A 27,766-nucleotide genomic window follows, 5' to 3' on the forward strand; every position below is an offset into this window, starting at 1 on the left:
TTGGCTGCCTATTATGTAGTTCCTTTTGTTCCTGTCTTGTGGTGTCTGTATTCGATCTGCAATATCCGATGGCGTCGTTATGGCTTCGTCCGCGCACGACGGCCTGTTCCGTCGCGCTGGAAGATCGCTTTGGGCCTCAAGTCGGCGATCTGTGTCTCGACGGCTTCGACTTCACCTTGTTCTTTGAGGAGGTTGTCCTGACGCTGCCCGTGACGGTCTTCTTCCTCCTCTGGGCCCTGCCACGGATCTTCCATCTGCGCCGGCAGACCGTCAAAACCAACGGTGGCTACTGGCATATTGTGAAGCTGGTGGGGATGCCCATCATCACCACCCTGGAAACAAGACATTGATTGATCTACAGGTCGGATATGCTGTTCTTGTCATTCTCCAACTCACCCTCCTCGGCCTCTGGGCATCGCCCTCGGCCAAGAGAACGCGCGCGACCCTCGGCGCCGCCGTGACGTCGTTGCTGGCCTCCGTCGTGCTCGGGGGGCTCTCGCAATATGAACATACGCGTACCATCCGGCCGCCGACGATCAACAGCGGCTATTTGTTCCTTTCGTCGCTGCTCTCGCTGGCCGAAGCCCGCACCCTGTACTTTGTCGAGACCGAGAGGACGAACCGCGCCATCCCGATCATCTACACGCTTGATCTGTGTCTCCGGGGGGTGCTGCTGATCCTGGAGACCATCCCCAAGCACTCCATCTTGAAACGCGCCTACCAGAACCCGCCGCCGGAGACGGCCTCGGGCGTGCTGGGCCTGAGTCTGTTTACGTGGATCAATCCGCTGCTGCTGCTGGGGAATCGCACCGATCTGACGGTCTCCCAATTGCCCTCGCTGGAAGATGAGCTGTGTGCGACGGGCGTCGGATCAAACGGGCTGGAGACGCTCTGGCGGCAAGGTAACCCTAAAAACATAATGTTAACCCTGAATATAGATGGTTGACACATCTAGGCAACTGGAAGACACCGCACAGCCTGCTCTGGACGTCGATGCGATACTACGCCGTGCCTGTGTTGATGGGCGTCCTGCCCCGGGCCTTGCAGATCGCCTTCACCTTTGCACAGCCATTCCTGGTCGACACGACCATTACCTGGATCGAGGAGCCAGATGGGCCTTCCACCATGAGTCAGGGATACAGCCTGATTGGCGCTTTTGCAATTGTCTATACAGGAATCGCAGTGAGTCCCTAACCCTAACCCTACCCTCATCTTCTCGCTCTCGGCGGCGTCCTAACCATCCGACTGTTTGCTGATGAATGTAGGTGTCTACAGCCCTCGCTCAGCATCAAGCCTACCGCGTCGTGGGCATGATGAGGGCCAGCCTGGTGGATATGATGTTCAGTCACACCATGGTGATGCGCGACAGCGATATCGACTCCAGCGCCCCCGTCACCCTGGTGAACGCGGACATTGAACGTATCTCCAGTGGCCTGCGGTACATCCACGACGCCTGGGCGTGTTTCTTTGAGATTCCCATTGCCCTCTGGCTGCTCTGGCGGCAGCTGGGCATCGCCAGCATCGCCCCCATCGTCGTGGTGATCGGTACGTCAACCCCATTCTCGGCCCTGGCTTACCTCGCCCTCATCTTCTGCAGTGTGCATGCTGGGCTGTGTGCTCATCTCCGCCCTGGCCGGTCCTCGCCAGCAGCTCTGGCTGGAGGCCATCGAGAAGCGTGTCGATGTCACGGCCAGAGTGCTGGCATCGGTCAAGGGCGTCCGCACCGCCGGCCTGACCGACAAGCTCTACCACATCATCCACACCATGCGCGTCAGCGAGGTCTACATGTCTGAGCGGTTCCGACGTCTGTTAATCCTGGTAGTTGGAATGGGTATGCAGTCTACCACCTATCTCAACCTAACTGCTATAATGCTATGCTATGCTAACTATGACAGCGTATAGCAACGTGTCGATTTCCCCCCTGGCTTCATTCATCATCTACTCGCTCATTGCCCGGCACAAAGGCGACGAGACGCTCACCACTGCGCGCGCGTTCACCTCGCTGACGCTCTTCACGCTGCTGTCCACCCCAATCTCCAACCTGGTGGAGGCTGTGACGGGCATCGCGACGGCGATAGGCTCCATCAAGCGCATCAATCTCTTCCTGCAGTCGGATCCTCGGTTCGACGATGCCCAGCCATCCCGGCGCGAGGCCACACCCAGCACCACCAACAGCAACACCACCCTCACCCCCGACTCGGGAGTGTTGTCTGCAACCGACGAGATTGCCCTGGAAGAGAAGCAGATGGTGGAGGCTTCCAGCATGTGCAGTCATGACGGCCTGCCCATCTATGAGTCCCTGCCGGGCCCGGCGTTTGTCGCCCACGGCCGCAGCGCCGGCTGGGACGAGGCCAAACCCCGAGTCATCGACAATGCCACGTTTGAGATCCACCGGGGCACGCTCAACATGATAGTCGGCCCTGTCGGGTGTGGCAAGTCGACCTTTATCCGCATGTTGCTCCGCGAGACCCCCCTCGCCGCCGGCCGGCTCAAGGTCGAGGCCGGCGCCATTGCGTACTGCGCGCAGGTGCCCTGGTTGACAAACAGCAGCATCCAGCAGAACATCCTCGGCGAGTCTCTCTTCGATCTGGACTGGTACAACACGGTGGTGCAGGCGTGTGCTCTAGACGACGATATCCGGGATCAGCCCGACGGTGACCAGGGCTCGCTGGGATCCGGAGGTGCCACGCTCAGCGGTGGGCAGAAGCAGCGAGTGGTAAGCTTTTCCTTTACATTGCAGATGACAGTCTATTGACGGTATAGGCCCTGGCGCGTGCTGTGTACTCGCGTGCCGAGACAATCATCCTGGACGATGCCTTTAGTGGACTCGATCGCACGACGGAAGACACCATCTTCCATGCGCTGCTGATGCCCGGTGGGCTGCTGCGTCGCATGGGAACCACCATCGTCATGAGCAGCAACAGCTGTAGGTTCTTGGGTACAGTCAATGGGATAAGTGACTAACAGAGTGTCAGTCAATCGTCTCTCCATCGCCGACCACATCATCACTCTCTCCAAATCCGGCGCCATTGTCGAACAAGGCTCGTACAAAGAGCTGGTCGAGCGCCCGGAGAGCTACATCCACCAGAGTCTCTCCGTGCCAGAGGGCAAGAAACGCGCCATGGACGGCAATGCAGACGAGGACGAGCTGGAGATGACGGAGGACGTTGCTGATCCCAAGCACAAGCAGCCGCTCACCCTGGCCAACCTGGACCTCGAGCTCGAAGCGCCGCCGCCCCAGGATGGCCGGCGCACCGGCGACATGTCCGTCTACTGGTACTACATGCAGATCCTGGGCATCTGGCGGTCGTTGGTCTTTGTCCTCTTCATCTGCTGCTATGTGGTTGGAGTTACCTTTCCCTGTACGTGCTGTCTGGCCTGCTCAACGGTTCCGACTCTGACTCTTCTAGCTATCTGGGTTGAATGGTGGACGGCGGCGAATGCGAGCCATCCAAATGCACGTTTGGGATACTGGCTGGGTATCTATGCTATGATTGCCGTCATGGCTGTGATCAGTCTTGTCATAGCCTGTTGGTATGTACCCTAACCCTAGACCCTAAACCCTAACCCTAAACCCTAATCATAACCCTAACCCTAACCCTAACCCTAAACCCCGATATAACCCTACCCTACTATACCCTAGCCTACTATACCCTCCCCTAAGATACCTCCTGCTAACTCTCTAGGCATCTCATGTCCAACCTGGTGGCTCGCGCAGCCAAAGCAATGCATGCTGAGCTCTTGAAGAGTGTTTTGGAGTCTGTCATCCCTACCTGGTCGTGAAGATATACTGACAGACGCAGTTCGCCCATGTCCTTCTTCCACACCACAGATGTGGGCAACACGACCAACCGGTAAGCCATAGCCTTCTCCCAGCCAGTCGGATACTTACTGACGCCGCGCAGGTTCAGTCAGGATCTCCAGCTGATCGACATGGAGCTGCCGCTCTCCGTGCTCAACACGATCCTCACCTTCTTCACCTGTCTCGCGCAGCTGATCGTCATCTGCGTGTCGACCAGCTACATCGCCGCCACAGTCCCCGTGTGTCTGGCGGCGTTTTACTTTGTCCAGCGCTTCTATCTGCGCACCTCGCGGCAGATCCGGTATCTGGACATCGAAGCCAAAGCGCCCCTGATCTCGCACATGCTCGAGACGCTCAACGGCCTGACCACCATCCGCAGCTTCCAGTGGGAGGCGCAGTACCGCCAGCAGAACGCCAAGCTGGTCAATTCCAGCCAGAAACCATTCTACCTGCTCTTCGCCATCCAACGTTGGCTCGAACTGGTCATCGCCCTGCTCGTTGCGGGCTTCTCCGTCGTCCTGGTGGGCGTTGCCGTCGCCACGCGCGGCAGTCTCAGCGCGGGCTTCCTCGGCGTCGCCCTGCTGAACATCGTCACCTTCACGGAGAACCTGCAGGGGTTGATCATGCAGTGGACGGTCCTCGAGACCTCGATCGGAGCCGTCTCGCGCATCCGCAACTTCCAGCGCACCGTCGAGTCGGAGCACCAGGAGCAGGAAACCATCGATCCCCCGGCCGACTGGCCCCAGCATGGCGCCATCGAGATCAACGACGTGGTTGCCTCGTACAAGTACGGATGAACCATGACTTTCTATTCTTCCCCTGCTAATCATTATGATAGGACCTCGTCTAGTCGAGTGCTCGACCACATCTCTCTCTCGATCAAGCCCGGCACCAAAGTCGGCATCTGTGGGCGTTCTGGAAGGTAGATTTCTGTCTTGACGGCTTCTCTGTTGTATCGTAATCTCACATGGCAAATCAGTGGCAAATCCTCGCTCATCTCGACGCTCTTTCGCCTGCTTGAGCTCACCAGCGGCACCATCACCATCGACGGGCTGGACATCTCCACGGTCCACCGCAACCCGCTCCGGGCGCAGCTGAATTGCATCCCGCAAGAGCCGTTCCTGCTGCCCGCCTGTTCTGTGCGTCTCAACATCGATCCGGGCGGCGGCATCGACGACGAGATCCTGGTCGACGCCCTCAAGAAAGTTCAGCTCTGGAAGGTCGTCGAGAACCTCGGTGGATTGGACGCCACCATCACGGCCGAGGCCTTCTCGCCTGGTCAGAAACAGCTGCTCTGTTTTGCGCGCGCCATGGTTCGTCCCCAGGGCAAGATTCTCATCCTCGACGAGGCGACAAGCAGTATCGATGGCCAAACAGACAGCATCATGCAGTCGCTGATCCGCAGCGAGTTTGCCTCGCACACCGTGATTGCCATTGCGCATCGGCTGGATACGATTGTCGACTTTGACGAGGTGATCGTCATGGAGACTGGGCGCATCAAGGAACGCGGTCCACCGGCAGCCCTGCTGGAGGAAAAGGGCGCTTTTGCCGAGCTCTATTGGGATATGAGTCGTGGGTCGACTCGGACGCCAATGCGGTTCTAACCCTACCTAACCCTAGGGTTCACAACCCTAGGGTTAGGTAGGGTTTACAACCCTAACCCTAAACACCCCCTTTCTCTTTGCATGTTTTAAATTGTTCATGATAGATTAAAATTGTTTCAACAGGACGCTTTTGGGAAGAATAGATATAGACAATTAGGGTAACTCTTTACTCTATTCTTCACGCCAAGATAACCCTAACCCTAATGCTATCCCTGATTAGGGGGTCCATAAAGTCGCCCCTTTTCTTCCCTCTATCATCCTTACTGACCTTAAATTATTCCTGCGTGATTCCTAAGTAATTCCTAGATAATTCTTTCATAATCTAGATTAGTGTAACAATTACAATATAGGCCGTAGACCTAGTACTTGTATACATATAGGTTGGGTAGGTTTATTTGACAAGATAACCCTAACCCTAACTCGTATGGATAAATGGATGTCTCAGGGATACAGTACTCAGACATAACCCTGGCGGGTGATGATGTTGTAGCCCGGATCCTCGATCTGGATATCGGTATTGACGAGAAACTGCAACGGCATGTCGACCAGCGAGCCTCTGATCTTGGCTAGTTCCTGCTTGACCTCTTTGAGCCCCTGCTCGCCGCCGGCAAAGTTGTTCTTGGCGACATGCCCCCATTGCGCCATGTGCAGGCCGTCGGGCCCCATGAAGCGCTTCCAGAAGAGCGTCTGATACTGCAGCCACGTCTTGGCGGTGTCGTCCGGCATGGGCGCAAACACCTTCCGGAAGGCGAGCGTGTTGGTCTGCGCCGTCTGCTGCCAGAGCGTGCGGAAGGCATCGCTCAACGGATCCTCCACGAGCTGGTCCTCGGCCGAGCCGTAGTCGTACTCTGTCGGGCCTGGGGCGGGCGAGAAGTGGCTATCCGGACGGCGCATGTCTTGTGCCGGGAGCAGGCCCAGATGCTTGCGGAAGAGATAGCGACGCATGGTGGCTGCGAACCGACTCGCCCGGAACGGCTGCCCGTCCATCTGGCTGTCGAGGGGCGTCTCGTCTTCGATGACGAGGGCCATCTCGGAGTCTCGGCTGCCTCGCAGCGAGCGGTCGTTGAGGTTGGCCGAGCCGCACAGCACGACGCGGTCGTCGGCGATCAGCACCTTGGAATGCACGTACAGCTCCTCGGAGACAAAGGCGTCGATGCCGGTGCCGCGGTCGGGGATCTCGTCGATGCGCGCGCCCCCGAGCATGTAGCAGGCGCTCACGGAGTCGCCGTCGGTGCGCCCCGTCGAGTGCGACTGGTAGGCCTTGTAGGCGGCGTGGTCCGGGGTGATCTCGACGCCGTCGAACTCGCCCATCTCCTGCTGTGCGCGCAGGCCGAACGGGTCCACGATGTCGTCGTGCTCCTGGCTGGCCTGGTTATACGCCGCGGCGGTGGCGGCGCTCTCGCCGGCGTTGTCGGATCGGATGCGGTCGTACGTGCGCAGGTTGTAGAAGGAGATGTACTCGTGGGGGTCGACGCCGGCACGCTTCAGCTTGTCCATGATGCTGAACCCCCCGCGGCTGATGGACTTGTACTGCAGCTTCATGATCGCGCGCGGCGGGTGGCCGGCGACGAGGGCCTGCAGATCGCCGGGGAAGGCCGGCACGGCGGGCATGATGACAATGACGTGGTATCGCTTCTTCTCCCTGGCGGCCCGGAGGATGCGCTGCACCAGGGCGTCTCCGACTCGGTTCCACACGGTGCCCAGCCAGTTGCCCGTGGAGGTGATGAAGAACTGCTGCTCCAGATAGACGTAGTGCTGGCTGTTCTCGATGATGCCGAGGTAGGCGTTGTAGATGCTGTTTTCCGTTGCCACGCCGTGGCTCCATCGCGACACACTCCGTACGAGCTGGCACGTCATGCCAGGTGGTTGTACATCCGCAGCCGCAGCCTGTAGAGGCTGTACAGCTGAGGTCTGAAGAGGAACATACTGCCGGGTGCGGAGGCCGGCGTTGTACTTCAACCCGTGGATGAAGTTCCAGCGCTGGACGAAATGCCGTGAGATATCCGCAACCACCGGCCCCGTCAGACTGACGGAGATGTCCTGCCAGCCCATGCGCGAGGTGGTCAGCCGGCTGAGGGTGTTCTGCTCCCATCTGTCCAGATGCTTAAAGTCCATGACGCGGGCGTTGTTGTAGTCCTGGCCGGGAAACACGATCGCATCGAGATTGCCCGGATGCGCGTCTGCAATCGGGTGCTGGACGGTATCCCAGCGGCCATAGCACAGGTCGATGCCGCCGACAAAGGCGAGCGTCTCGTCGCACAGCACCAGCTTCTCGTGGTGCGCCCAGAGCAGCGTCGGGCCGCCGGCGAGCGCGAACAGGGTGGACAGCGTCTCGTCCGAGATCTTGCCCAGGCCGGCTGTTCCGCCGGCCATGGTGCTCTGGAAGAGGCTCTTGGTGGAGGAGAGCAGGCTGGAGGCGCCCTGCACATGGTCTGGGTATCGGAAGACGGAGATGTTGGGGTGCAGCGCTTCCAGGGCGTTTTTGGTATGTTTAGACGAGACTTGGCCTGTAAGTGGCAATCGGAGGAGTAGAAGTAGGAGTACTTACGGTACATGACTTGCGTCACCTCTTTGAAGACAATAATGTTGATCTTGACTCCCCGCTGGGCAGCCGCCAGCAACATCCGGTCCAGCCGATACTGTTCATTCTCTGACGGCGGCCGGCGGAGATACACCTCTGGCGACACCCACCCTGCAGTGGTTAGTATTGAGTCTGGCGGCGAGCAAGAAACATACATCCGAGGATCCAGATGGACTTCTTCGCGGCCTGGAGGGCTTCGGACACGGCCCAGAAATAGGCACAGCCATCAATGTGGAATTTGACCTGGTTCCGGGGCACAACCTCCGCCGAACTGGCGTATCGGATCTGGTCTTTGTCCGGCACATCGGCGGCCTTGGAGAGAGAGAGCTTGTTCAGATCGAGGTTGAAGGGGGCGTAGCTCTTGGCCTTGTTGAGCAAGTTCATCTTGAGATATTGAAGAATTAATAGTTACCACATATATAGTGTATATATAGAATACTTATAACCATCTATCCGTGGCTGGCTGAGGGCTCAAGATGCACTATTTCAGCCACCGGCCCTCATTTAGGCAGCCAGGCAGCCACAGGCGAGATCCGCGCATTCAGCTGCTATATAGTCCAGTTCATGAATCCATTACCATTAATCCATTATACTACTCTCACCATGTTCCTCCGGAAGAAAGAAAACATCAATTGCCATGAGAACCAGCACCCCGATCCACCAACCCCCCTCTTCCCCGGTGTCTCGCAGCAGGACGCCCCCTACTCCCTCGCCGAAGACATCCTCCGCGCCGCGCTGTACATCCCCGCGGGCTTTGCCTTTGGCGCCGACGGCAAGACCGCCGTGCTGCTGGTCCCCGGCACCGGCACTTACGGCGGCGAGGCCTACGAACACAACTTTGGCAAACTGCTGGCCGCCAGCGCATTCGGCGACCCGCTGTGGCTGAACATCCCCGGCCGGATGTGCGATGCCTCGCCTCGAAATGCCGAGTTTGTCGCCTACGCGATCCACTACATCACCGCCCGGTCCGCCGGCCCCTCTCCGGCCTCGCTTGCGGTTGTTGGCTGGTCGCAGGGCAACCTGGCCGTCCAGTGGGCGCTCAAATACTGGCCCAGCACCCGCGCCCGCGTGTCGAATTTCATCGCCCTGTCGGCGGACTTTGCCGGCACCCTGCAGGCGTGGGGGTTATGTCCGGTCAAGAACACGCCGGGGACGCCTGCGGTCTGGAACCAGACGCGCAATGCGAGCTTTATCGCGACGCTGCGTGCCGACGGCGGCGACTCGGCGTATGTGCCGACCACGTCCGTCTACTCGGCCACGGACGAGGTGGTGCAGCCGCAGTCCGGCGCGCGGGCGTCGGCCTTGCTCAGGGATGAGCGCAACGTGGGCGTCACCAACTGTGAGCTGCAGGTGGCGGCGCGCTTGAAGCCGGCGGGCATGGTGTACTCGCACGAGGCCGTCATGGCGAACCCGCTGGCGTGGGCGTTGGCGGAAGATGCCATCCGCAACGGGGGGCCCGGCCAGCTGGACCGCATCCAGGATCTGTCGGCGGTTTGCATGCACACCAAGGCGGCAGGGTTGAACATGCTGGATATGGCGTTGACCCAGAGCCTGGCAGCCTCGGCGTTGAAGAGTATCTTGCTCTACTTGCCGAAAAGGGGGCAGGAAGAGGTGTTGCCTAGCTATACTCAGCTCAATAAGGAGCTGGAGAGTATCCATAGATCATGAGAACTGTCATTGAATTATAAACAGGAATCTTGCAATAGATGCACTATATGATCTATAGACTGTCACACTGATATTTCTATAGGACTAGCTATACTGTTGATGAAATAATCAGTCTAATCAACCTGTGGTCTGGTGTCAGACTGTAAGAAGCTCCAGAGATTGTTCAAGCTCTCCGCCAGAACCGGATGTGCAAAGACCGCATCTTGAAGCTTCCTGTACGGCGTCCCGCCCACCATCGCCGTCTGCACGACGCTCATCACCTCGCCGCCGTCCACGCCCAGACAGGTGAAGCCGAGAATCTGGCCGCTCGGGGCGTCGACCACGGCCTTCATCGTGCCGCGGGGCTCGTCTGTTTCAAGAGCGCGCGCCACATACGACATGGGCATCGTGGCAGTCTGGATCTGTCGGGCTGGGAACTGCTCGCGCGCTTCGTGCTCGTGCAGCCCGACGTGGGCGAGCTGCGGATCGGTAAAGACCACATACGGCACAATCCGGTCTGCTGTCGAGCGCGTCAATGCGCTGGACTGATCGATCAGGTTCTCTCGCAGGATGCGGAAGTCGTCATACGAGACGTGCGTAAAGGCCGGCGGGCCCTTGACGTCCCCCATGGCGTAGATGCCCGGCGTCGAGGTCTCCAGCGAGGCGTTCGTCTCGATATATCCCTTCCTGTCTGTCTGGATGCCCGCTGCCGCCAGGTTCAACGTCTCCGTGTTGGGGATCCGTCCGGCGGCAAAGAGAATGTGCGTGCCGGGAATGTCGCGGTCGCCGGCTCGACGGTGGATCGTCAAGATGAAGCCCTTGTCCCCCGCAGAGACAATCCGCAGCGGGCGAGACTCCGTATGGACCGTCAGGCCGTCTTGCTGGAAGATCTCCAGCAGGCGTTGGGCAATATCTGCGTCTTCTCGAGGCATCAACTGTTTGCCGCGCTGCACGATGGTCACCTCGGCGCCCAGTCGGCGGAACAGCTGTGCGAATTCCACGCCCACGTATCCCCCGCCCACCACCACCAGGTGCTTGGGCACGGCATCCAGTTCTTGAATGGAGGTCGAGTCGAGGACTCTGCCGGGGTCAACAGCCTCGAGTCCCTCGACGCTCGGAGGCGCAGGCCGTTCCCCGACATTCACAAAGATCTTATCCCCCTGCACCATCTGTTCTCCGCCGTGGCCATCTGTGACCTTCAATGTGTTTCGATCAATAAACCGTGCATTGCCGGTGATGAGCTCGACACCTGCAGCCTGGATGCGATGCTCGCTCCCTGCGCGAAAGGACGCAACAATGTCCCGTTTCCGCTGCCGAACCTTGGCCATATCAACCATCACTTCAGACGAGGTGAGCACGCCGTAATCCCCTGCACGACGAGTCAGATATGCCACCCGTCCAGAGGCAATCATCGTCTTGGTGGGCGTGCAGCCTTCGTTGATGCAGCAGCCGCCGATATGCTCGCGTTCGACCAGGGCAGTCCGATGCCCGGCTTTGGCGAATGCAACAGCCAGGGGGGCCCCGGACTGGCCAGAACCGATGATAATAGCGTCGTAGCTCATTTTTAGAGTCTGGGTTAATCTCATAGTGGTTGTCAGCTGGAAGATTGCTGTAAAGAGTTGTAAAGTAGGGTGATGTCATTATTATACTACAAATTCTAAATTAACGCCGCAATGAAACGGTCAAAGAAAAGCCTATTATTAATTAAAGATTACACCACCAGATTCAACTGGTCCTGACTGATTATTATGGATCCATCGTATGATATAAAAGCAGTGGCATAGTATTACTATTATAAGGTTATTCATAGAGCAGCAGTGGAATTTCTTTCACCTCTATATATATAGGTCTAGAAAGCAAAACTAATGTCATTATAACAGCTAAGCTTAAAGGTTCTCTATGGGCAGTCACTTGGATGTTAAGTCTTCTACTGATAATTATATAGACCATAAAACAGTTAATATGTTCTATAATGCTGCGATTTCGGCCGGCGGCGTGGATCATGGGAAGCCTGGACTGCGCCCACAGTATCACCCCAACTACTATAGCACATTCAAAAAGGATCCCTAGGGAAACAATATTGAGGTGGTGAGTAGCCTGGCTTGTGTGTGCACTTATGTGTAGTGCTAATAAAATAGGTATGCCATTATCTAGAGGAGTGATAATCATTATCACTAATTATACTCACTTTTAGCATAAGAAATAGTCTAATTTTGGACGGACTTGATATGTACTTTTAACTCCTTATTCCTAATTACCAAAGCAGTGATAATATCATAAAATAATGGTGCTAATCCCACCACTGGAGGTATTCCACTGTGACATCCCGGCCAAAGATGGCCTTATCTGGTCCCTTGTAGTTGACATAGTTTGTGGGCGAAATAGGCCGGAATGACACCTCCCAGGAGCTGTCGCCATGAGGGCGCCCATTCTCTATCACCATGGTGTTGAACGCATAGCAGTTGTTATATTAAAGGGGTCAAGAAAGTATAGCCCATAGTGGTTAAGTATGACTATGTAGGTGTGGTTATGGCTCTTATCGCCTGGCTTTCCAGACATTTTAGTGATATAATGAAGAGGAGACAAAGCAGTTGAAAAGAGAGCAAAAGTTAATACTATCTAGTTTATTAGATACTTTCCACAAGTGTCTTTATGATATACAAAGCTGAATGTGGAGCTGAATGTACTACATAGAAGTTGAAAGATTATGGATTCTTAGCAGATTAAGTCCAAGCACCTGTATATTTGGTGGCTTTATAGAATTAAATAATATTGCGCTTATGCTTATCTCTCTACCTCACTAGATATTATATTCTATAAGTCTATAAGTAGAGCATACTATTTCAGATAGATATAAAATCCTCTAGTAATAGTAAATACTCTTAACTACTCTGTAAAGAGTAACTACTATCATCATGTGGCTTAAACTATTAAAGCTTAGCATCCACTTCAGGCACTAGCCTCATTATTAATATCACATGACACTTTACACCGCTTCCGCGCTTCTGCGCTTTACTCCGTACGCTTCAGAAGCGAGCTCCACCTAATTTCACCAGTTGCATCTTACATGGCCTAAATAAGATCGAGTAGTCGACAGTACTGCTCCTGCGGCCATTGATTCAACCAATATCTAGTCGTCATGGCCCCTCCCCCCGAGCACGTTGCCCGGATCATGCTGTCATGGCACTCCCTCGACCTCATCTCGTGCACCACCCTCCAGACGCTGTGGGCAGGCTACGGCCACATCTGCGCCATCACAGCCCGAGCAACCACCGATGCAGCGGCTGAACATGTCAGCAAGCTTTGTGGTGTGGAACCGGGAACCGCCGGGAGCACCTATCCCCTCATCCTCAAGCTCATCTCGCCTCCCAGGAGGAATGGCAGCGGCAATGAGGACGAGGGCCACCTACGCAAGATGCTGAGCTATGAAGTAGAACAGTATTTCTATACTGCCGTGGTTCCGCTGTTGGGCGATGGGATTGCTGTGGCTAGATGCCTTGCCTCGACGCGAGATGTAGAGGGCAAAGAGGGTGCAGAGGAACTGGACCATCTAATAGCCACCATCATGGTTGATCTGCGGCCACGCTTCCCCGTCGCGGGCGGACAGAGAAGTGTGCTCAACCGCACCCAAGTAGAGCGGTCGATCGACTGGCTGGCTTCCTTTCACAGTCGCTCATGGGGGCTGCTGTCCAACGACCTTGAGGAATATCTCTTACCACCCCTGGAAGAAGTCGTCAGAAGAAGACAGGGCGCAGGCAAAGATGTCCAGAACGGGCTGTGGCTCAATGGGGGATACACATATCTTGCGACTCGACGCAATGAGTACTCTTCCCTCGCTCAAGACACTGACTCGGAGTGGTCAGACGCCCTGTGTAGGGCTTATGAAGGCACGTTACTTTCTATTGCTGAGATGGCGGCACTGTGTCTGACGCCCAACGGGAGGCCGATGGAATCATATATCCATGGGGATGTCAAGTCGGAGAATCTCTTCACCACAACGAATGGAGACGAGGTGGCATTCTTTGACTTTCAGTATGTTGGGCGGGGTCTTGGTGTGTGTGACCTCGCCAAGCTGTTTACGTGCTCCGTCCCTCTCTATATGCTTGTCGATGCCAACGAATCGCTCCCGGAGCGGCTGACAATGCGGGATGGTGAGAAACAGCTGCTGCAACAATACCGCACGCGTCTCCTCCAGGATGAAGAGTCGGATCTGTATGAATGGACAGTGTTCAAACGCCACTGGGAGACAGCCCTGGTGGACTGGTGTAGATTCCAGGCCTCTTGGGGCTTCTGGGGGAACACAGAGTGGCTTGAAGCCCGTGTAAGGTCGATCTTGAGTGACCAGGAGTGGAGAGGCTGGCTGCATCAGAATATTAATGGTGGTATTCTATAACTACAGCATAATACTTTTGATTCTCTGACAAGGTAATAGATGAGATTATAGATTATTGCAACACCTACTAGACAGCTGGCTCTATACTGAGGCAGGAGACCTGCCTGTACAGAGATAGAAATGTATTATAGTCGGCAAGCATGGTCTTAGTGTAGACTCTCTTGTGCAATTTCTTAATGAGTAAGCATTTCACTCCCTTCTTGCTCAAGTCTTCTATCTATTATTATTAGCTATACTTGAAATGCATCTCTCTTTGAAGACAGGTCTTGTTATATTTATAATTTTCATATTTTAGGTAAAGTGGGATTAAAATTCACTAATATATAAAATGTCACCTCATTATATATAATAAAAATGGTAGTACTACTCATGATATAGTCTAGAATATAATACTCCTAAAAGACTCTAGAGTAATATATACTATGCGGTGCACTGCTGACATGGCCGCTTAATATTTATCTATATACTACTATTCTAGATTGGTACTTTTGAATGCTGTTTCAGTCTAGCTATGTTAAGCACCCCTAAACCCTATTTAGTTAACCAATGGGCTTATAAAACTAAATTAAAATGCTGTGCAAAGACTGGCGGCTATTCTATATTCAATAGCACATACACCACTAGCACATCAGCATAAACCTATAATCTAATAATAATAGAGTAAATATTGTGCTATGAAGAATGACCTGATTGAAAATATCCAACATGCCTATCTGTAGTTGCAGCAACTTGAGGTGTGTACTCTCCCGAGGTATTCATTAGTTAGTACTACATACTGCAGTAGTTAGTCAAGGTACATGACTCGTAAGTTGAGGGGTTATAGGGGATCAGGCAATAGCTGACGCAAACAGCGTTACATGGTTTGTATTCTTGAACAGGGATGTTAAAATTTAATCCTGTTGTTCCCCTCGTGTGCTAAAATCCTGCCAGATTTCTTATTCCCACCATGGCTGATGAAAGCACTCTAACCACCATCGCTCACCCAGAGCTCAGTCCTGAAGTATGGTACCCGAATGATTCTAGACTAATGGATCGGTTCTAATGATAGAATAGATCAATAATGACAGCGACAATGCCTCATTGAGCTCTGGAGGAACTGACTATGCCTCACTCAGGTCAAGTGTGCTCGACTATGAATATGAGGTACTTCTTTAGACACGGCTACCTGGTAGGACTTGACAGCTAAGATACTAGAATGGCCGCCGGTATCAAAGCTACCGCAAGGGCGAGTACTTGTTTCCCAATGATGCAGATGAGCAAGACCGCATGGATTTTCTCCATCACATCTATAGCATGATCTTTGGCGGAAAGCTACATTTGGCTCCGCTGGAGAATTTCTCCGGCCGCATACTGGATCTGGGCACAGGAACAGGGATCTGGGCCATTGATTTCGCCGAGTGAGCCTACAGCATTCTAGATCCTCTCTTTGAACGACTGCTGATCGTGCAGCGAGCACCCAGCAGCCGAGGTGATCGGCAACGATCTTAGCCCCATCCAACCAGGATGGTAAGCACTTCATAAGGAGACCGAGCTCAATCATTCAAGAGGCTGATGTGCTAGGGTTCCGCCCAACTGTGTGTTTGAAGTTGACGACTTTGAAGCCGACTGGCACTACACGAAACCCTTTGACTTTATCCATGGTCGCTCACTGGCCGGGGCGGTTAAAGATATGGATAGACTCACCAAGCAAGCCTTTGAGAATCTCAAGCCGGGCGGCTATCTTGAATTGAAGAGCATTGGCATGGCGACCTTTTGCGACGGTGATCAAGAAGGATATTTGAAAAAGGCGCCTTCAACGAACCAAATGTGCCGACTTATCCACGAAGCAAGCTCCAAATTCGGCAAGCAGATGCAGGACTTTAGTGGGTGGGAAGAGAGTCTCAAGGCTGCTGGCTTTGTAGATATTGTTGCTGATGTGGTGAAGGTGCCCATGAGTGCGTGGCCCAAGGATCCAAAACAGAGGGATATTGGCCGATTCACATACTCTGTGACTATCCAAGGCTTCCACTCTTTGCTGCCCAAGCTGCTGGTCGATATCTTGGGCTGGACGCCTCTAGAGGTCACAGTATTGATTTCCAAGGTCAAGCAAGAGCTGGCAGATGTCTCCATCCATCAGTACTTCAAGCTCTACAGCTTTTATGCCCGGAAGCCAGTGACTTGATGCTCTTATCAGACTGTCAATAGACTGCAATGCTAGTATTGAAAAGAGCTCGACAGCATCTGCTTCCTTCAATCACAATTTGAATATTCGAAAGATTTAGATAGAAAAATAGCTGTATCCTGGTGACTCATCCAAGGGTTACATTAATAAGTGAGGAGGGACTAGATATCCCTTCCCTTCTTAGAGCATCTAAGACGCGGCGTATTTCTCACTGACTCCTCTCTGGACGGCAGGACGCTGTGCGATCCTCTCGATCCATGCAAGCAGGTGTGGAAACACCTTCATCTCCTGCTCTGTGAAGCCGCTGCGTTGCCAGTTCTTCACCCACGCCCAGGTCCCAATGTCGGCGATAGAATACTTCCCCTGGCCCTTGCCAGCCAGAAAGTCCTTTGATTGTCCAGTATACTTGCCTGACAGCTGGATCTCGAGGACGCCAAAGACGCGGTAGGTCTCCTTTCGGAATCTATCGATGGCAACTGTACAGATGACCGTGTTAAACCTGAGTGATACAAAGCAGAGAGTCAATATATCAGGGTTGCTCACAGTCGATTTGCTCTGGGGCACGTCGGAAGAAGGTGAGGTTCCCTTGATACGGCGCACCGCTCCCATGCCAGAAGAACAACCATTGCAGAAGCTCGCTATGCTCAAGATGGTCTTGGAAGCCGAAACGGCCGTTTTGGTCAAATTTAAGGAGATAGAGGAGTTCGGCAGATGTCTCCATCACCGGAAATGGCTGAGATTGAGAGTTGTCAATAACGACAGGGATCCGACCTAATTCACATCAGCCCATATTGAATCATCCTTGGCCTCCTTACCATTAGGATTGAAGCTGAGAAACCAGTCTTTCTTCTGTTCATTGGTTGACGTGTTGCTGTATAGAATCATAGTGTCAGCTATAGGGTTAGGGTTAGGGTTTGAAATACTGCACTGACAGAAGAGTTGTGGTCCATTGCAAGCCATATGCATCTGCCAATTCCTCCAGCAGAATCTGCACCTTTTGCCCATTAGGAGTATTCTCGGTGATCAGGTGAAGATCCTAGAATTCCAGATCAGCGGGCTGTAGAGCGAGATGCCATCAACATACTGTTGCATTCTTCACATCTGCAGGGGTCTCCTCATGGTAGGCGTTGAAGTTCATCGTGTAGAGGGCATTCCATCAATTGGTGCATGTTACCAATAGAGCGTATTCAGTCAGATAAACCCTCAAGACTTAAATGACTGCCGTTTAGGCATTCTCCGATGGCGAGGCTCGCGATTATCCGGGTCCTGATAGATCCATTCGCACTTTTCCGATGGCCGGTTTTCATAAATCTGACGGCTGTGAATGAGTCTACCTTTTAACAAATTTCTATCTTATTCATTCATATCTATCTTCTCCCAAGTCATCTCCTCATCTTCCTCTGCACGATGGAACCCTTCCACCTCACGGCCACCGGCTACAATCTCAACTATCTGCCCGAGTACATCGCCCTCCGACACGGCTTCTTCCGTGAACAGGGCCTCGATGTCAGCGTGAACATCCCCACGCCATGGGACGGCGTGCTGGACGCCCTGGCCGACGGGACAGCCGACATGGCGCTGGGCGGCATCTGGGTGCCGTCCATGTACCGAGACCGAGTGCAGCACTACACGGTATTTGCGCAGATCGCCAACCGGTGTCCGTTGGCGGTCCTGCGCCGGGGCCCTGACGGCGCCGAGGGCTTCCAGCTGGGCGACATGGTTGGGAAAACCGTGCTGATGAAGTCGGGCGGCGGCGCCAGCGTGGGCCTGTTCTTCAAGATGTTGTTGCGTGAGCATGGCCTGGACCCGCGCACGATCGACTACATCCAGGATCTTGACGGCGTGATGCTGGGGAATCTGTTTGAGGGCGGCATGGGCGATTACTACGTTACCGATTACCTCTCAGCGCTGGCCATGGCGGCGCGCAACACGGAGGTCTCGATCGCCATGGAGATGGTGACGCAGGGCGACATCCCCTGGAGCGTGTATTACCGCGAGACGGCGACCATCACGCCGGCGATTCGCGATGCGCAGCGGCGCTTCTGCGTCGCCCTGGGCCAGGGGATCGATTGGGTGCTCGAACACGACGCCGAATCGTTCCGTGACGAGCTCGCCGAGCTGTTCCCTAATGTGCCCGTGGAAACGGTGGTCAGCGTCACCAACTCGTTTCGTCGCAACGGCATGTGGACCAGCACATCTGTGCCTCGCGCTGCATTTGACCGCTGGCAGCAGGGGCTTTGTGATGCGAGACTGGTCAAGGAGCCTTTGGCATACGAGACGATAGTCGACAATGGGCCTGCAGCTGCTCAGAGATAGATACTTAGTTCTCGAATACATAATAAAAGGTGTTCATTGCATTGTCATTATTCAAGCATGAATCATAGGGTTAGGGTTAGATCAATCACTGAAACCAGACCTCCCCATTGAACCCCCGATCATCAAACACAAAGTCCTGGAAGTCTGGCCATTGAGCAGCAGAACTGAGCATCTCACTCAAAGCATCGGCCGACAGCATGGCAGACAGCTCAGTAGAGCCTGCAGACGTCTGCAGCTGCTGCAGGACATCCTCAACCTGTTTCCCAAACTCCAGATGGCTTGCGTGGTGGTCCTGCTTATCCCCGGCGTGGTCACCGGCGACCAGCATGTCGACTGTGGCCATGGAGAGCGTGTCAAAGGCATCGCGGCACCCAACAGCCCCCGGGAAGCTCTCCGAGAGTGCCGAGAGTGTCGAGCCACAGGCCTGGAGGACGGTGATATTCCGACTCACGGGCGGGCGGTCGCGGAGGGTCTTGGAGAGCCACAGCGCATAGATGACGCCCAAGCCGGCCATGAACAGCTGGTGCACTGTCTTCCACCGAATGTCGACTTTCCCCTCGCGCTGCAGGACCTTGATGCTGGCGATCAACTGGGTGGACGCCTCAAAGGAGACCGCCAGCTCGTCTGTCGACACATGCGGGATGGTCGCGTTGGGTCGATAGAGCAGCAGCACCGCATTGTGGTAGATGGCGTCCCAGTAGGCCTGGCAGGCGAAGATGGACATCGCGTGGGCATCACCCAGGGGCGGCACCGTCGCATGCCACTCGTGCAGCCGCGGCAGGATATCCTGAACCCAGGCGGCGTAGTTGGCTCGAGGGTAGGCGATCCTGCGCGCCCACGCCTGGCTGTGCTGTACATGCTTGATCTCCGACTCCAGCTTGGACATGTTGACGAGGTGGTTGTGCGCCCGTTGGCGGTGCATGTCCCAGGCGCTGCCCTGGCCCCCCGGGGCCCCGGGGGGGGCAGCCCCGGGGTCCGGCAGCGGGACGCTGGTGCTTTCGTCGATGATGCCGACGGGGCGCCCGAGGGTGATGCACAGGAGCCGGTCGAACTGGTATGTCGAGTACCACAGCCGTCGTCTCTGGTGCAACATGACTGGATCCATGTGCAGGGACTGCTCCTCGGTCTCCCAGTGCAGGCCCATGTCGATACACAGCCGGAGGGCGGTGCCTGTCAAGTGCCACAGGCTCCCGCGGGCCGGGTAGAGGGCGACAAACTGAGCGAGCAGGAGAATGGCCCGCAGCGTATCCAGATCGCTCGGGGAATAGGTCAGGACCTTTTCAATGCAGCCCATGGCCGACTGGAAGCAGCCCTCGCTCTGGGTAGGGCGACCACCCGAGACGTGCGGGACATCAAACAGCGCGATGGCCAGAACCATGTACGCTGTGAAGAGGTCCTGTTCCAGCCCTCGCTCGGCGGTCGAGGAGTGCCCGCGGTAGGCGTTCTCCAGGGCCTGCTCGACCTCCCACGGCTCCACGATCGGGAGATGCGGGGTGCGGTACTGGAAGTAGACCTGGAGCAGATGGTTGGCCGCATGGCGAGGCGGAAGAGATGCCTCTGGAGCGGGCACCAGGAACGAGGAATCCGACACTCGCGGGCCGGCGAAGAGGGGAGACGGCAGGGCGTCGGTGCGGATGGCGGCCATGACCAGCCGGGCGAGGGTGAGGCCGCTGCTCTGGCCCAGGAACCGGGGCTGTCGCGACGGCTCGACGACAACGTTGCGGACGCTTTGAACCAGGTCCTGGAACTGACTCGGGCTGGCATCAGAGGCTGTCGGGCTGGTCATGGCCCTCTCCTTCTCCTGGTTGGCCCTCTGCAGCTCTTCCACCTGGCGGGTCAACCTGTCCACCTGCTTCTCCAGGTTGGACACGTAGTTCCGGGGGATCTGGAGCCGTTCAGCCACGCTCATCACCGACCATGGGGATCTCTCACCTCGGCTTGTTTCCCAGGGTGGTAGACCAGACACAGGGCGTCTGAACTCTCGCAGTTGGAGCAGCTGGGCTGCTTCAAGTCGCACTACTCATGGAATTGTCAGTGTCGGGTTTAGGGTTTAGGGTTAGGGTTTAGGGTTTAGGGTTTTGAGCATCCATACTTTCTGCTTTCTCCGACGGCATCTGCATCTGGTCAGCCTCTTATCTACTGGACAGACGGGATCTCGCACCTCTGACAGGCTGTCGCCCCCCGGGCTAGACGGGGGCCTACTCGCGATGGGGAGTGCATTAGGTTTCTTGCGGGCGCTCTGATGGGTGTAGTAGAGGTTATTGAAGCTGGCGGCGGAAATGACAGCGGGCAGATAAGATATCCCCATATTCGGAGATCTCCGAAAGGGGGCCCCGCCATTGTGGGGTAACACTGGCTGCAGGAATTGTTTCGGCTTCACCCGATGGACTGCATATCAGGCATATCAGAGAGATAATCGATTCTTATCGTCTATCAAGATATACAGTAATCCTTGGTTCTTCTGTAGTATATACTCTGGTGCAATGCGTGTATAGTGAGATATATATAATGCAGATGAGTCCACTGCCTTGATAATCATTTCTAGCAGTTGAGACCACTATTAAGAAAATGGAGTCTGCCACAGCGGACATCAAAACCCCCGGCATGGAAACTGCCAGCAGCCTTGTCGATGAGAGGACGGGCTCCCTCATTGAGATTGACCCTGTCAAGGAGGCAGCCGCCCGCAGGAAATTCGATCTCTACGTGCTGCCTGTCTCGGTCATCTTCCTGGTCTTGTCCAGTATTGATCGGAACAATGTGAGTGTGTCTGCTGGGCAACAAAGAAACAGTCCGCCGCTGATCACCACCAGCTGGGGAATGCGCGGGTGTTTGGCTTCGATGAAGACATCGGCCTCAAGGACGGTCAGTTTGGAAACATCAACACGCTGTCCAGCGTCTGCACCATCCTCTTCGAGCTGCCCTGGGTGCTGGCCGTCCAGCGCTTCGGGGCCAACAAGGCCATCGGCACCTCGTTTGCCCTCTGGAGCGCCAGCACGTTAGGCACGGCCTTTATCAAAAACTACCCCCAGGCCATTGTGTGCCGCATGATCCTCAACGCCGCCGAAGCCGGTCTTGCCCAGGGCTTCGCCTATCTGTTTTCCACCATCTACCCCCGGGAGCTGGCGGGCAAGCGCATCATGACAACCAACCTCGCCCAGTGCATCTCGGGCGCCTTTGGCGGCCTGTTTGCCTACGCCGTGCAGGAAATGGGCGCCCGAGATGGCCTCGAGGCCTGGCGGTGGCTGTTCATCATCGAGTTCCTGATCACGGTGTTTGTCGGCGGCCTCGGCTGGATCTTCCTCCCCAAGTCGGCCGAGTCGGCCTGGTTTCTCAATGCAGAAGAGAAGGAGACAATGCGACTGAAGAAGCTGCGGGACACGGCCCTCAGAGGAGACGACAAGCTGGATCGCAAATGGATCCGGATTGCCTTGACGGACCCCTTTGTCTGGCTCCTCGGCACGGCCTTTTTTACCTCCTCGGTTGCCATCAACGGATTTGGCGTCTTCTGCCCGACCATCATCGAGGGCCTGGGGTGAGTCTTTCCATTAGGATCTTACGGCCGTATCACTGACTGAATGCGTGGAGATATGCGTCCCTCCAAGTGAATTACATGACCATCCCCATCTATGTCGTCGGTGCCGTCTCGCTCGTCATCCAGGTCTACTTCTCCGACAGGCTCAAGCAGCGCGCGGCTTTCATTGTTGGATGCTGTGTTCCAGTGGCAGTCGGCTATCTCATCTGCGTTGGAAGTGCCAATGCCCATGCTGGCTATGCGGGCATGTTTGTCCTTGTCTTGGGTGAGCTGATTCCTGTTTATAGTATACAGCAATCTAACTCCAATATAGGACTCTATCCAATCTCCACCTTGGCAGTAACCTGGATATCAACCAATCTGTCGCCAGACAGCAAGCGTGCAATCGGTATGCCCCTGGCCTATTCGATCGGAAACATCTCTGCAGTGGTTTCATCACAGCTATACCCGACCCAGCAAGGGCCACGTTATATACAGGGAAATGCCATCTCAGCCGGTCTGACGGTTGTTGCCGGCTTCCTTTACGCTTCCTGCTGGCTGATGCTCAAACGCAGAAACGCTCGCAAGACAAATCTCATTGCTCAAGGAGCCACGACTAATGGGTTGGAAGGAGACATGAGTCTCGATACCATGTATATTCTTTGAGCGCAACTAATATGGTTTCGGCCTTTGTCATTCGTTCATCTTGGTCTTATTTTCCAACTCAGCTAAACGATATAATGAACTGCAAGCTTCTATTGGTATATAATTGACATTACAGCGGTCTTGGTCGCGTCATGGAGTAGACTTGGTTGTGGCTATGGCATTTTAATACTCCTCTAGCATGTGGATAGGGCCATATCCATATACCCATAACTAGATGGCTGTAACCACAAGATTTAAGTTGAGAGCTCAACGCTGGCAGATATATTAAACCTAAATCATTATATAAGATATACTTCTAAGAAAAGGATCAAAGTTTTTGAAATTGAACCAACACTAGAGAGTTGAGTTATATATAGCAGGATATATGAATTAAAGGATATCATCTTATTTTCACAACAGCTCCTATATATCTGGTAGTGTTTATAAATATATTTTGATAGTCTACATTCCTAGTAACCTGCCAACAGCTATCACTAGATATGTGAGCTGAAAGTAGTTCTTCCACCTGAGGATAGGTGCTTTATCTCTTATAAAGTACTAGTAATAAGGATATGTTTTGACTGTCAATTATCTCATAATTACTATTCTTTTTACTTAGTATTCATATAATTGTTTTTGCGTCTTAACTGTCAAAATCAATGCCCTAGATTAGGCCTCCTAATAGGCTGCTAATAATCACTAGCTAGAATAGAGTTAGCTAATAGTTAATGAAAAATTAATCTTACCTAAAATTTCATTATCTGACAATTATTTTTAAAATCTTGACTATTTATATATTAACTAGTGCCTCACTCTATACCTCCTTTTCACTTCTCTTACTCCTCACAACATCCTACGCCCACTTATCTGGGAGTTATAAGAAGTTATTGGATTTAATTAAGTGTGATACTTTTATCTATTATTTCCATTTAGCCTCCTGAGGGCGCATCCTGTAACCTGCATCATCTTTGACAATTACAAGCAAAATGTCTGCGTACACTGAGATTCGTCGTGATGGGTTCATCTCAATATTTGGCCGCTTCTTGACAGATGATCGAATTGACCGAATCGAAGGATCTCAACTTCGGAGCATGTTTTTGCCAAAATTGTCACGCGAAGGACAAAAGGCATTAAGAGACAACCGCAACTTCGTCCGTTCCCAGTTGAAACACTACGGAGTTCAAATTGACGGAAAGAAATTCTTTGGCAATGGGACTGCACTGCTGAAGGCTGCGCTCCAGGCTGGGAAGTGCGACCAGGTCCCTGACCACATTCTGGAGCTGCAATGGCAGATGCATGAAGAATGGATCAGTGAATTAACCCCTGAGCAACTCTCCTCCAACCCGGAATGGGTCGTGCAAAGATATTTTCTGTCTGCTGGCAAGCCTGACCATACCAAAACGACCACTGTCGTCGGCATACCCCTTGATCGATATAGCCAATATCGTTCTGGGAAAGTGATGGATGTCGCTGACAAGATCACCGGTTTACACCATAGGAAAGCCTTGGGACCAAAAACCCAGGTCATTTTCATGGGCTGGAATCAAGCAGCCGTCGAAAAAGCAGCCAAGCAGCACCCCACCGAGGAGGCGAGACGAGTAAAGAACAAGGAAGATGAGCGGAAGAGGAAGCGAGAAAAATTGCATACAGAGCATCTAAACAGCCGCAGCCAGCAGACCGAGGATATGACTCCTGTTGGCAGCTACATTGTTGACTGTGAATTCATTGAGACGGAGTGGCCAAGCATGGCAGACGATCTCCGCCTTGACATCCACAAGACCAAAACACCCAGTGTTTTCAAAGCCGACTTTGATTTCGGGGTTTTTGAAGGGGTCATGATCGTTTGTGCTGATGAGGCTGCACTGGATGCATACTGCACTGAAGCCGAGGGCGACTTTTCGGATGAAGAGGATGAAGAGGATGATGTTCCAACCAAGGAGGACGTCAAACTAGGCACTAAGAGAAAACTACCAGCTCCGAAACGCGTGGGGAGGCCCAAAAAGTCCAAGGCAGAGCAAGGTCAGCCTCGGAAATATCTGCTGAAGCTCAAAGGCCGCGAGACGGGCGAGGGGATGATTTGCTATGAGGCGACCAGCGGCACTATCAACTTCAAGGATCAAGCCTTTGCTCGCTTTAAAGGAGAGGCGGATATCTCCGGCATAGGCTCTGGAGTATCATTTCTTGCACGCAAGATCTCTACTTTGCCTGGCCCATCTAGGAATGATTGGGCAGACTATTCGGAGAGACAGTATGAGAAGGAACGGATCAATAGATGGCGTTAATGTCATTACTTAAAGCACTAGAAGATAAACTGGATTGCCACCCACTTGGTTAAGGGTGTACTAGAGGCATAGAATATATCAAGCATGAAGACTCTGCATATGTAAAGGTTGTCACTGTTCTAATAGAGATATATAAAAGAGACTTTTATTATAATTAGATACTAAGAAGATCATCTACTATGGTATAGTTAGTGCTATAAGGCGATATAAGGATAAAATTATGTATATTAATTGATAATAATAAGAATATTCCATCAGCCTTAAGTTTCACTGAACAAGTCAAAGTTCTTTGGTGATGGATTACTAGCATACTGCTGGTAGAGTATAGACTGGGCCTCAGTCAGAAACCCAGCATTGACAAGGCACTGCATCATCGCTGGTTTTGTGCCGGACAAGCCACACAGGATGTGGCCGGCATAACCTTCCCAATACTCGCCCACCATCTCGTCCTGGATGTGGTTGAGAACGTTGGGCAGGGAAACGGATATCCCTCGGTCTAGCTGGGCCTTGATGTCAGTCAGGCTGTCAACTACGCGATGTCGGATCCTGAACACATCTGTAGTTGCGTCCAACTGCTCTGTTTCCAAACACAGCGCCTGCCAGTTCAGCTGGTGTTGCTGCTCTGCCTCTTTCACGACCTCCTCCATGCCGATGAGGTAGAAGGACATCCGGGAGCGCCAGTAAGAGTCATCTAATGGGCAATTCACTGCTCTCAGTAGGGAATGGAGGGTTTGATGGTCCAGATAGTCAAGAATGATACATCTGATCTCGTACGGCAGCATGGACTGTGTGGAGGATGGCAGCGTTGAATTTGCTGACCGAGTGTGGTGAGCTTCAATAAGTTTCTTCATACTCATAATCTTCAATGGCTCTTCTAGAGAATTTTAGTACGAGTAGAATTAGTATAATATAAATGTAATCAGATGAAAATTACTATACCATATGTAGTGCTGGATCTTTGCCACTCCTCTTGATCCTGGCAACCCATCTCTCGTGCCCTTCGTGCCGCCACTTCTCTCTCACGAGCCTTGCGCAGAACCAGCGCGGTTGCAGGCCGAAGATACTCCGATTCCACCTTTGGGCCGATGATGCGCCGCGCCATTGTCCAACAGTGCATATGCATGGCAAGAGCCAGTGTGTGCCAGTCTCGCTTGGGTTCTTCCCCCGCCCACCACCACGACAGGCGAGAATTCACGACGGTGATCAGCTCTGGATCTGTCTCCTCGGGGATTCCAATCACCGCCTGGTTTATATCTCGGGCAGCCGCGTAATACCACCGGGGGAGGAGGCGGTCTCCGATAATCCCAGGGTGATGGCCAACGCCCGTCACTCGATGGCGCTGAATGATAGGATCATAGATGATGAGTCGATACAGATTGGACCAAAAATGCTTACCCCTTGTTAGAAACCTATTTTCCAGCTCTCTAGCGTCTATCCAAAGCCATCCAGGGAAATCGAGAACGTGACGCTTCCACCACTCCTCCTCGAGGAAAAAGTCCTCGCCTCCCGAGCCTCGGTCGAGACTGATGCTACAAATAATACACCTGCCATCCATCTCAGAATAGAGGGGATAAAAGGAGGATAGAAGAAGAGGATAGAAAAGAATCTACATATCACGTCTACGACTATATGACAAGTATATTGGTCTGTACCATGGTACTACAACATCCGATGAAAGTCTTAGATCATCAGAGATACACGACCCTGGGACATTGACTGGTAATTCATAAAATCAGTATTGAAAATAATTCTAGGAGAGTGTTTAAACCACTACTGAGGAATCTGTGCTTTCTCCCTACTATACAGACCTTTTAGAGTGAATACCTCCAGTACTACTCACTAGAATAAACCCATTAACTAGATGACAGGTACTTGAATCGGCCATGATATATTTACTATATTCACTCTCTTCAGCTTTCCGTGCCCCTTGACCGTTGACTATAATTGAATAAGGATAAGCCCTTCATGTTACCCTCTTAGGCCCAGTGGTAGGAACATATTGGAGAGAGATCTATAACCAGGTTACAGGTCAGGCGCCCCTTGAAAAAGCCAAGGCGCCCTATGCCAAGACGCTAATAGTTAAGCAAGAGTAAGTGAGCTGTATTTAAGATATAAATAGTTTATAGGGCGCTATAGCTTAATCACTTTTTTATTACTACTTTATAATTTAATAACTACTTATATTTTTTTCTTATCTAAATTTTAGCTATTAATAAGTACTTATTAACTAATTAGATTACTTCTCCTTATAGCTCTTATTAAGGATAATATAAGTACTTATTAACTAATTAAGAAGTATAAAAGGAATAATACTAATATATATAATAGAATAGAAGTAGTATAAGTAATATATTAAGAATATAAGAGATAAGAAACTTAAGCTTCTTAAGTTTAAAAAGATATATTAGTAAAAAGCTTAAATAAGTACTTCCTAATTACTTAATAAGTACTTATAAAGTACTTTTAAACTATACTAAAATCTATTATAATAAAGTCTACTACTATATACTTAAATACTTATATTATATTATAAATATTTCTAAAATACTTCTTAAATACTTATTAACTACTTATTAACTATTTAGTATATATTCTTCTCTACTAATAATCTATATTAGTATATCCTTAAGTATAAAGATTAAGAGTTAAAGGCTAGCTCTAATAGTTAGATCTCTTAAAAAAAAGTAAATATAACTATTAATAAATAAAGTATAAAAATATTTCTTAACTACTTATTAATTACTTCTTAACTACTTAAAATAGTATAAAGATCTTTTTATTAAAAAGGAGACTAAAAATAAAGCTAAAAAAATAGTAGCTATAT

At 52.6% G+C, this 27,766-nt stretch overlaps 13 protein-coding genes across 13 annotated transcripts; 8 read left to right on the forward strand and 5 right to left on the reverse strand.

Annotated features, from left to right (window-relative positions):
- Positions 1 to 68: 68 nt before the first annotated feature.
- Positions 69 to 5,606, forward strand: ASPZODRAFT_105215 (hypothetical protein; the record flags this gene model as incomplete). The annotated part of the gene is made up of 14 exons (XM_022720890.1): positions 69 to 308; positions 362 to 902; positions 956 to 1,182; positions 1,266 to 1,545; positions 1,598 to 1,831; positions 1,896 to 2,716; positions 2,764 to 2,926; positions 2,976 to 3,362; positions 3,411 to 3,534; positions 3,687 to 3,758; positions 3,804 to 3,854; positions 3,906 to 4,589; positions 4,641 to 4,724; positions 4,782 to 5,606. The coding sequence occupies 14 exons, from the start codon at positions 69 to 71 to the stop codon at positions 5,404 to 5,406; spliced, it is 4,533 nt and encodes a 1,510-aa protein (XP_022576999.1). The 3' UTR covers positions 5,407 to 5,606.
- An 82-nt stretch (positions 5,607 to 5,688) lies between these two features.
- On the reverse strand, positions 5,689 to 8,371 carry ASPZODRAFT_2119907 (hypothetical protein; the record flags this gene model as incomplete). The annotated part of the gene is made up of 3 exons (XM_022727789.1): positions 5,689 to 7,913; positions 7,955 to 8,098; positions 8,143 to 8,371. The coding sequence occupies 3 exons, from the start codon at positions 8,369 to 8,371 to the stop codon at positions 5,863 to 5,865; spliced, it is 2,424 nt and encodes an 807-aa protein (XP_022577000.1). The 3' UTR covers positions 5,689 to 5,862.
- Positions 8,372 to 8,590: 219 nt separating this feature from the next.
- Positions 8,591 to 9,655, forward strand: ASPZODRAFT_76823 (hypothetical protein; the record flags this gene model as incomplete). The annotated part of the gene is made up of 1 exon (XM_022730131.1): positions 8,591 to 9,655. The coding sequence occupies one exon, from the start codon at positions 8,591 to 8,593 to the stop codon at positions 9,653 to 9,655; it is 1,065 nt and encodes a 354-aa protein (XP_022577001.1).
- An 11-nt stretch (positions 9,656 to 9,666) lies between these two features.
- On the reverse strand, positions 9,667 to 11,196 carry ASPZODRAFT_105222 (hypothetical protein; the record flags this gene model as incomplete). The annotated part of the gene is made up of 1 exon (XM_022720891.1): positions 9,667 to 11,196. One exon carries the CDS (start codon positions 11,194 to 11,196, stop codon positions 9,769 to 9,771), a length of 1,428 nt encoding a protein of 475 aa, XP_022577002.1. The 3' UTR covers positions 9,667 to 9,768.
- A 186-nt stretch (positions 11,197 to 11,382) lies between these two features.
- On the forward strand, positions 11,383 to 11,941 carry ASPZODRAFT_137289 (hypothetical protein; the record flags this gene model as incomplete). The annotated part of the gene is made up of 4 exons (XM_022724271.1): positions 11,383 to 11,393; positions 11,447 to 11,526; positions 11,580 to 11,722; positions 11,773 to 11,941. The coding sequence occupies 3 exons, from the start codon at positions 11,383 to 11,385 to the stop codon at positions 11,702 to 11,704; spliced, it is 216 nt and encodes a 71-aa protein (XP_022577003.1). The 3' UTR covers positions 11,705 to 11,722; positions 11,773 to 11,941.
- Positions 11,942 to 12,676: 735 nt separating this feature from the next.
- On the forward strand, positions 12,677 to 14,291 carry ASPZODRAFT_137290 (hypothetical protein). Its single transcript, XM_022724272.1, has one exon. It carries the CDS (start codon positions 12,774 to 12,776, stop codon positions 14,025 to 14,027), a length of 1,254 nt encoding a protein of 417 aa, XP_022577004.1. The 5' UTR covers positions 12,677 to 12,773; the 3' UTR covers positions 14,028 to 14,291.
- Positions 14,292 to 14,973: 682 nt separating this feature from the next.
- On the forward strand, positions 14,974 to 16,188 carry ASPZODRAFT_20461 (hypothetical protein; the record flags this gene model as incomplete). Its single annotated transcript, XM_022727598.1, has 5 exons — positions 14,974 to 15,027; positions 15,081 to 15,170; positions 15,222 to 15,424; positions 15,477 to 15,533; positions 15,588 to 16,188. The coding sequence occupies 5 exons, from the start codon at positions 14,974 to 14,976 to the stop codon at positions 16,186 to 16,188; spliced, it is 1,005 nt and encodes a 334-aa protein (XP_022577005.1).
- A 189-nt stretch (positions 16,189 to 16,377) lies between these two features.
- Positions 16,378 to 17,326, reverse strand: ASPZODRAFT_20462 (hypothetical protein; the record flags this gene model as incomplete). Its single annotated transcript, XM_022727599.1, has 5 exons — positions 16,378 to 16,664; positions 16,732 to 16,959; positions 17,004 to 17,059; positions 17,121 to 17,224; positions 17,273 to 17,326. 5 exons carry the CDS (start codon positions 17,324 to 17,326, stop codon positions 16,378 to 16,380), a joined length of 729 nt encoding a protein of 242 aa, XP_022577006.1.
- A 269-nt stretch (positions 17,327 to 17,595) lies between these two features.
- Positions 17,596 to 18,504, forward strand: ASPZODRAFT_147329 (hypothetical protein; the record flags this gene model as incomplete). The annotated part of the gene is made up of 1 exon (XM_022725250.1): positions 17,596 to 18,504. One exon carries the CDS (start codon positions 17,596 to 17,598, stop codon positions 18,502 to 18,504), a length of 909 nt encoding a protein of 302 aa, XP_022577007.1.
- Positions 18,505 to 18,546: 42 nt separating this feature from the next.
- Positions 18,547 to 20,743, reverse strand: ASPZODRAFT_1313064 (hypothetical protein). Its single transcript, XM_022722725.1, has 4 exons — positions 20,666 to 20,743; positions 20,597 to 20,618; positions 20,437 to 20,520; positions 18,547 to 20,389 (listed from the first exon to the last, which is right to left on the reverse strand). Exons 1-4 carry the CDS (start codon positions 20,722 to 20,724, stop codon positions 18,590 to 18,592), a joined length of 1,965 nt encoding a protein of 654 aa, XP_022577008.1. The 5' UTR covers positions 20,725 to 20,743; the 3' UTR covers positions 18,547 to 18,589.
- A 365-nt stretch (positions 20,744 to 21,108) lies between these two features.
- Positions 21,109 to 22,681, forward strand: ASPZODRAFT_105236 (hypothetical protein; the record flags this gene model as incomplete). The annotated part of the gene is made up of 4 exons (XM_022720892.1): positions 21,109 to 21,261; positions 21,315 to 22,036; positions 22,090 to 22,301; positions 22,350 to 22,681. The coding sequence occupies 4 exons, from the start codon at positions 21,109 to 21,111 to the stop codon at positions 22,679 to 22,681; spliced, it is 1,419 nt and encodes a 472-aa protein (XP_022577009.1).
- An 831-nt stretch (positions 22,682 to 23,512) lies between these two features.
- On the forward strand, positions 23,513 to 25,038 carry ASPZODRAFT_137291 (hypothetical protein). Its single transcript, XM_022724273.1, has one exon. The coding sequence runs from the start codon at positions 23,647 to 23,649 to the stop codon at positions 24,940 to 24,942; it is 1,296 nt and encodes a 431-aa protein (XP_022577010.1). The 5' UTR covers positions 23,513 to 23,646; the 3' UTR covers positions 24,943 to 25,038.
- A 164-nt stretch (positions 25,039 to 25,202) lies between these two features.
- Positions 25,203 to 26,497, reverse strand: ASPZODRAFT_147333 (hypothetical protein; the record flags this gene model as incomplete). Its single annotated transcript, XM_022725251.1, has 2 exons — positions 25,203 to 25,816; positions 25,882 to 26,497. 2 exons carry the CDS (start codon positions 26,495 to 26,497, stop codon positions 25,203 to 25,205), a joined length of 1,230 nt encoding a protein of 409 aa, XP_022577011.1.
- Between the last annotated feature and the right edge of the window lie 1,269 nt (positions 26,498 to 27,766).

This window comes from Penicilliopsis zonata (genome assembly GCF_001890105.1).
Source record: "Penicilliopsis zonata CBS 506.65 unplaced genomic scaffold ASPZOscaffold_28, whole genome shotgun sequence".
Taxonomy (NCBI): Eukaryota; Fungi; Ascomycota; class Eurotiomycetes; order Eurotiales; family Aspergillaceae; genus Penicilliopsis; species Penicilliopsis zonata.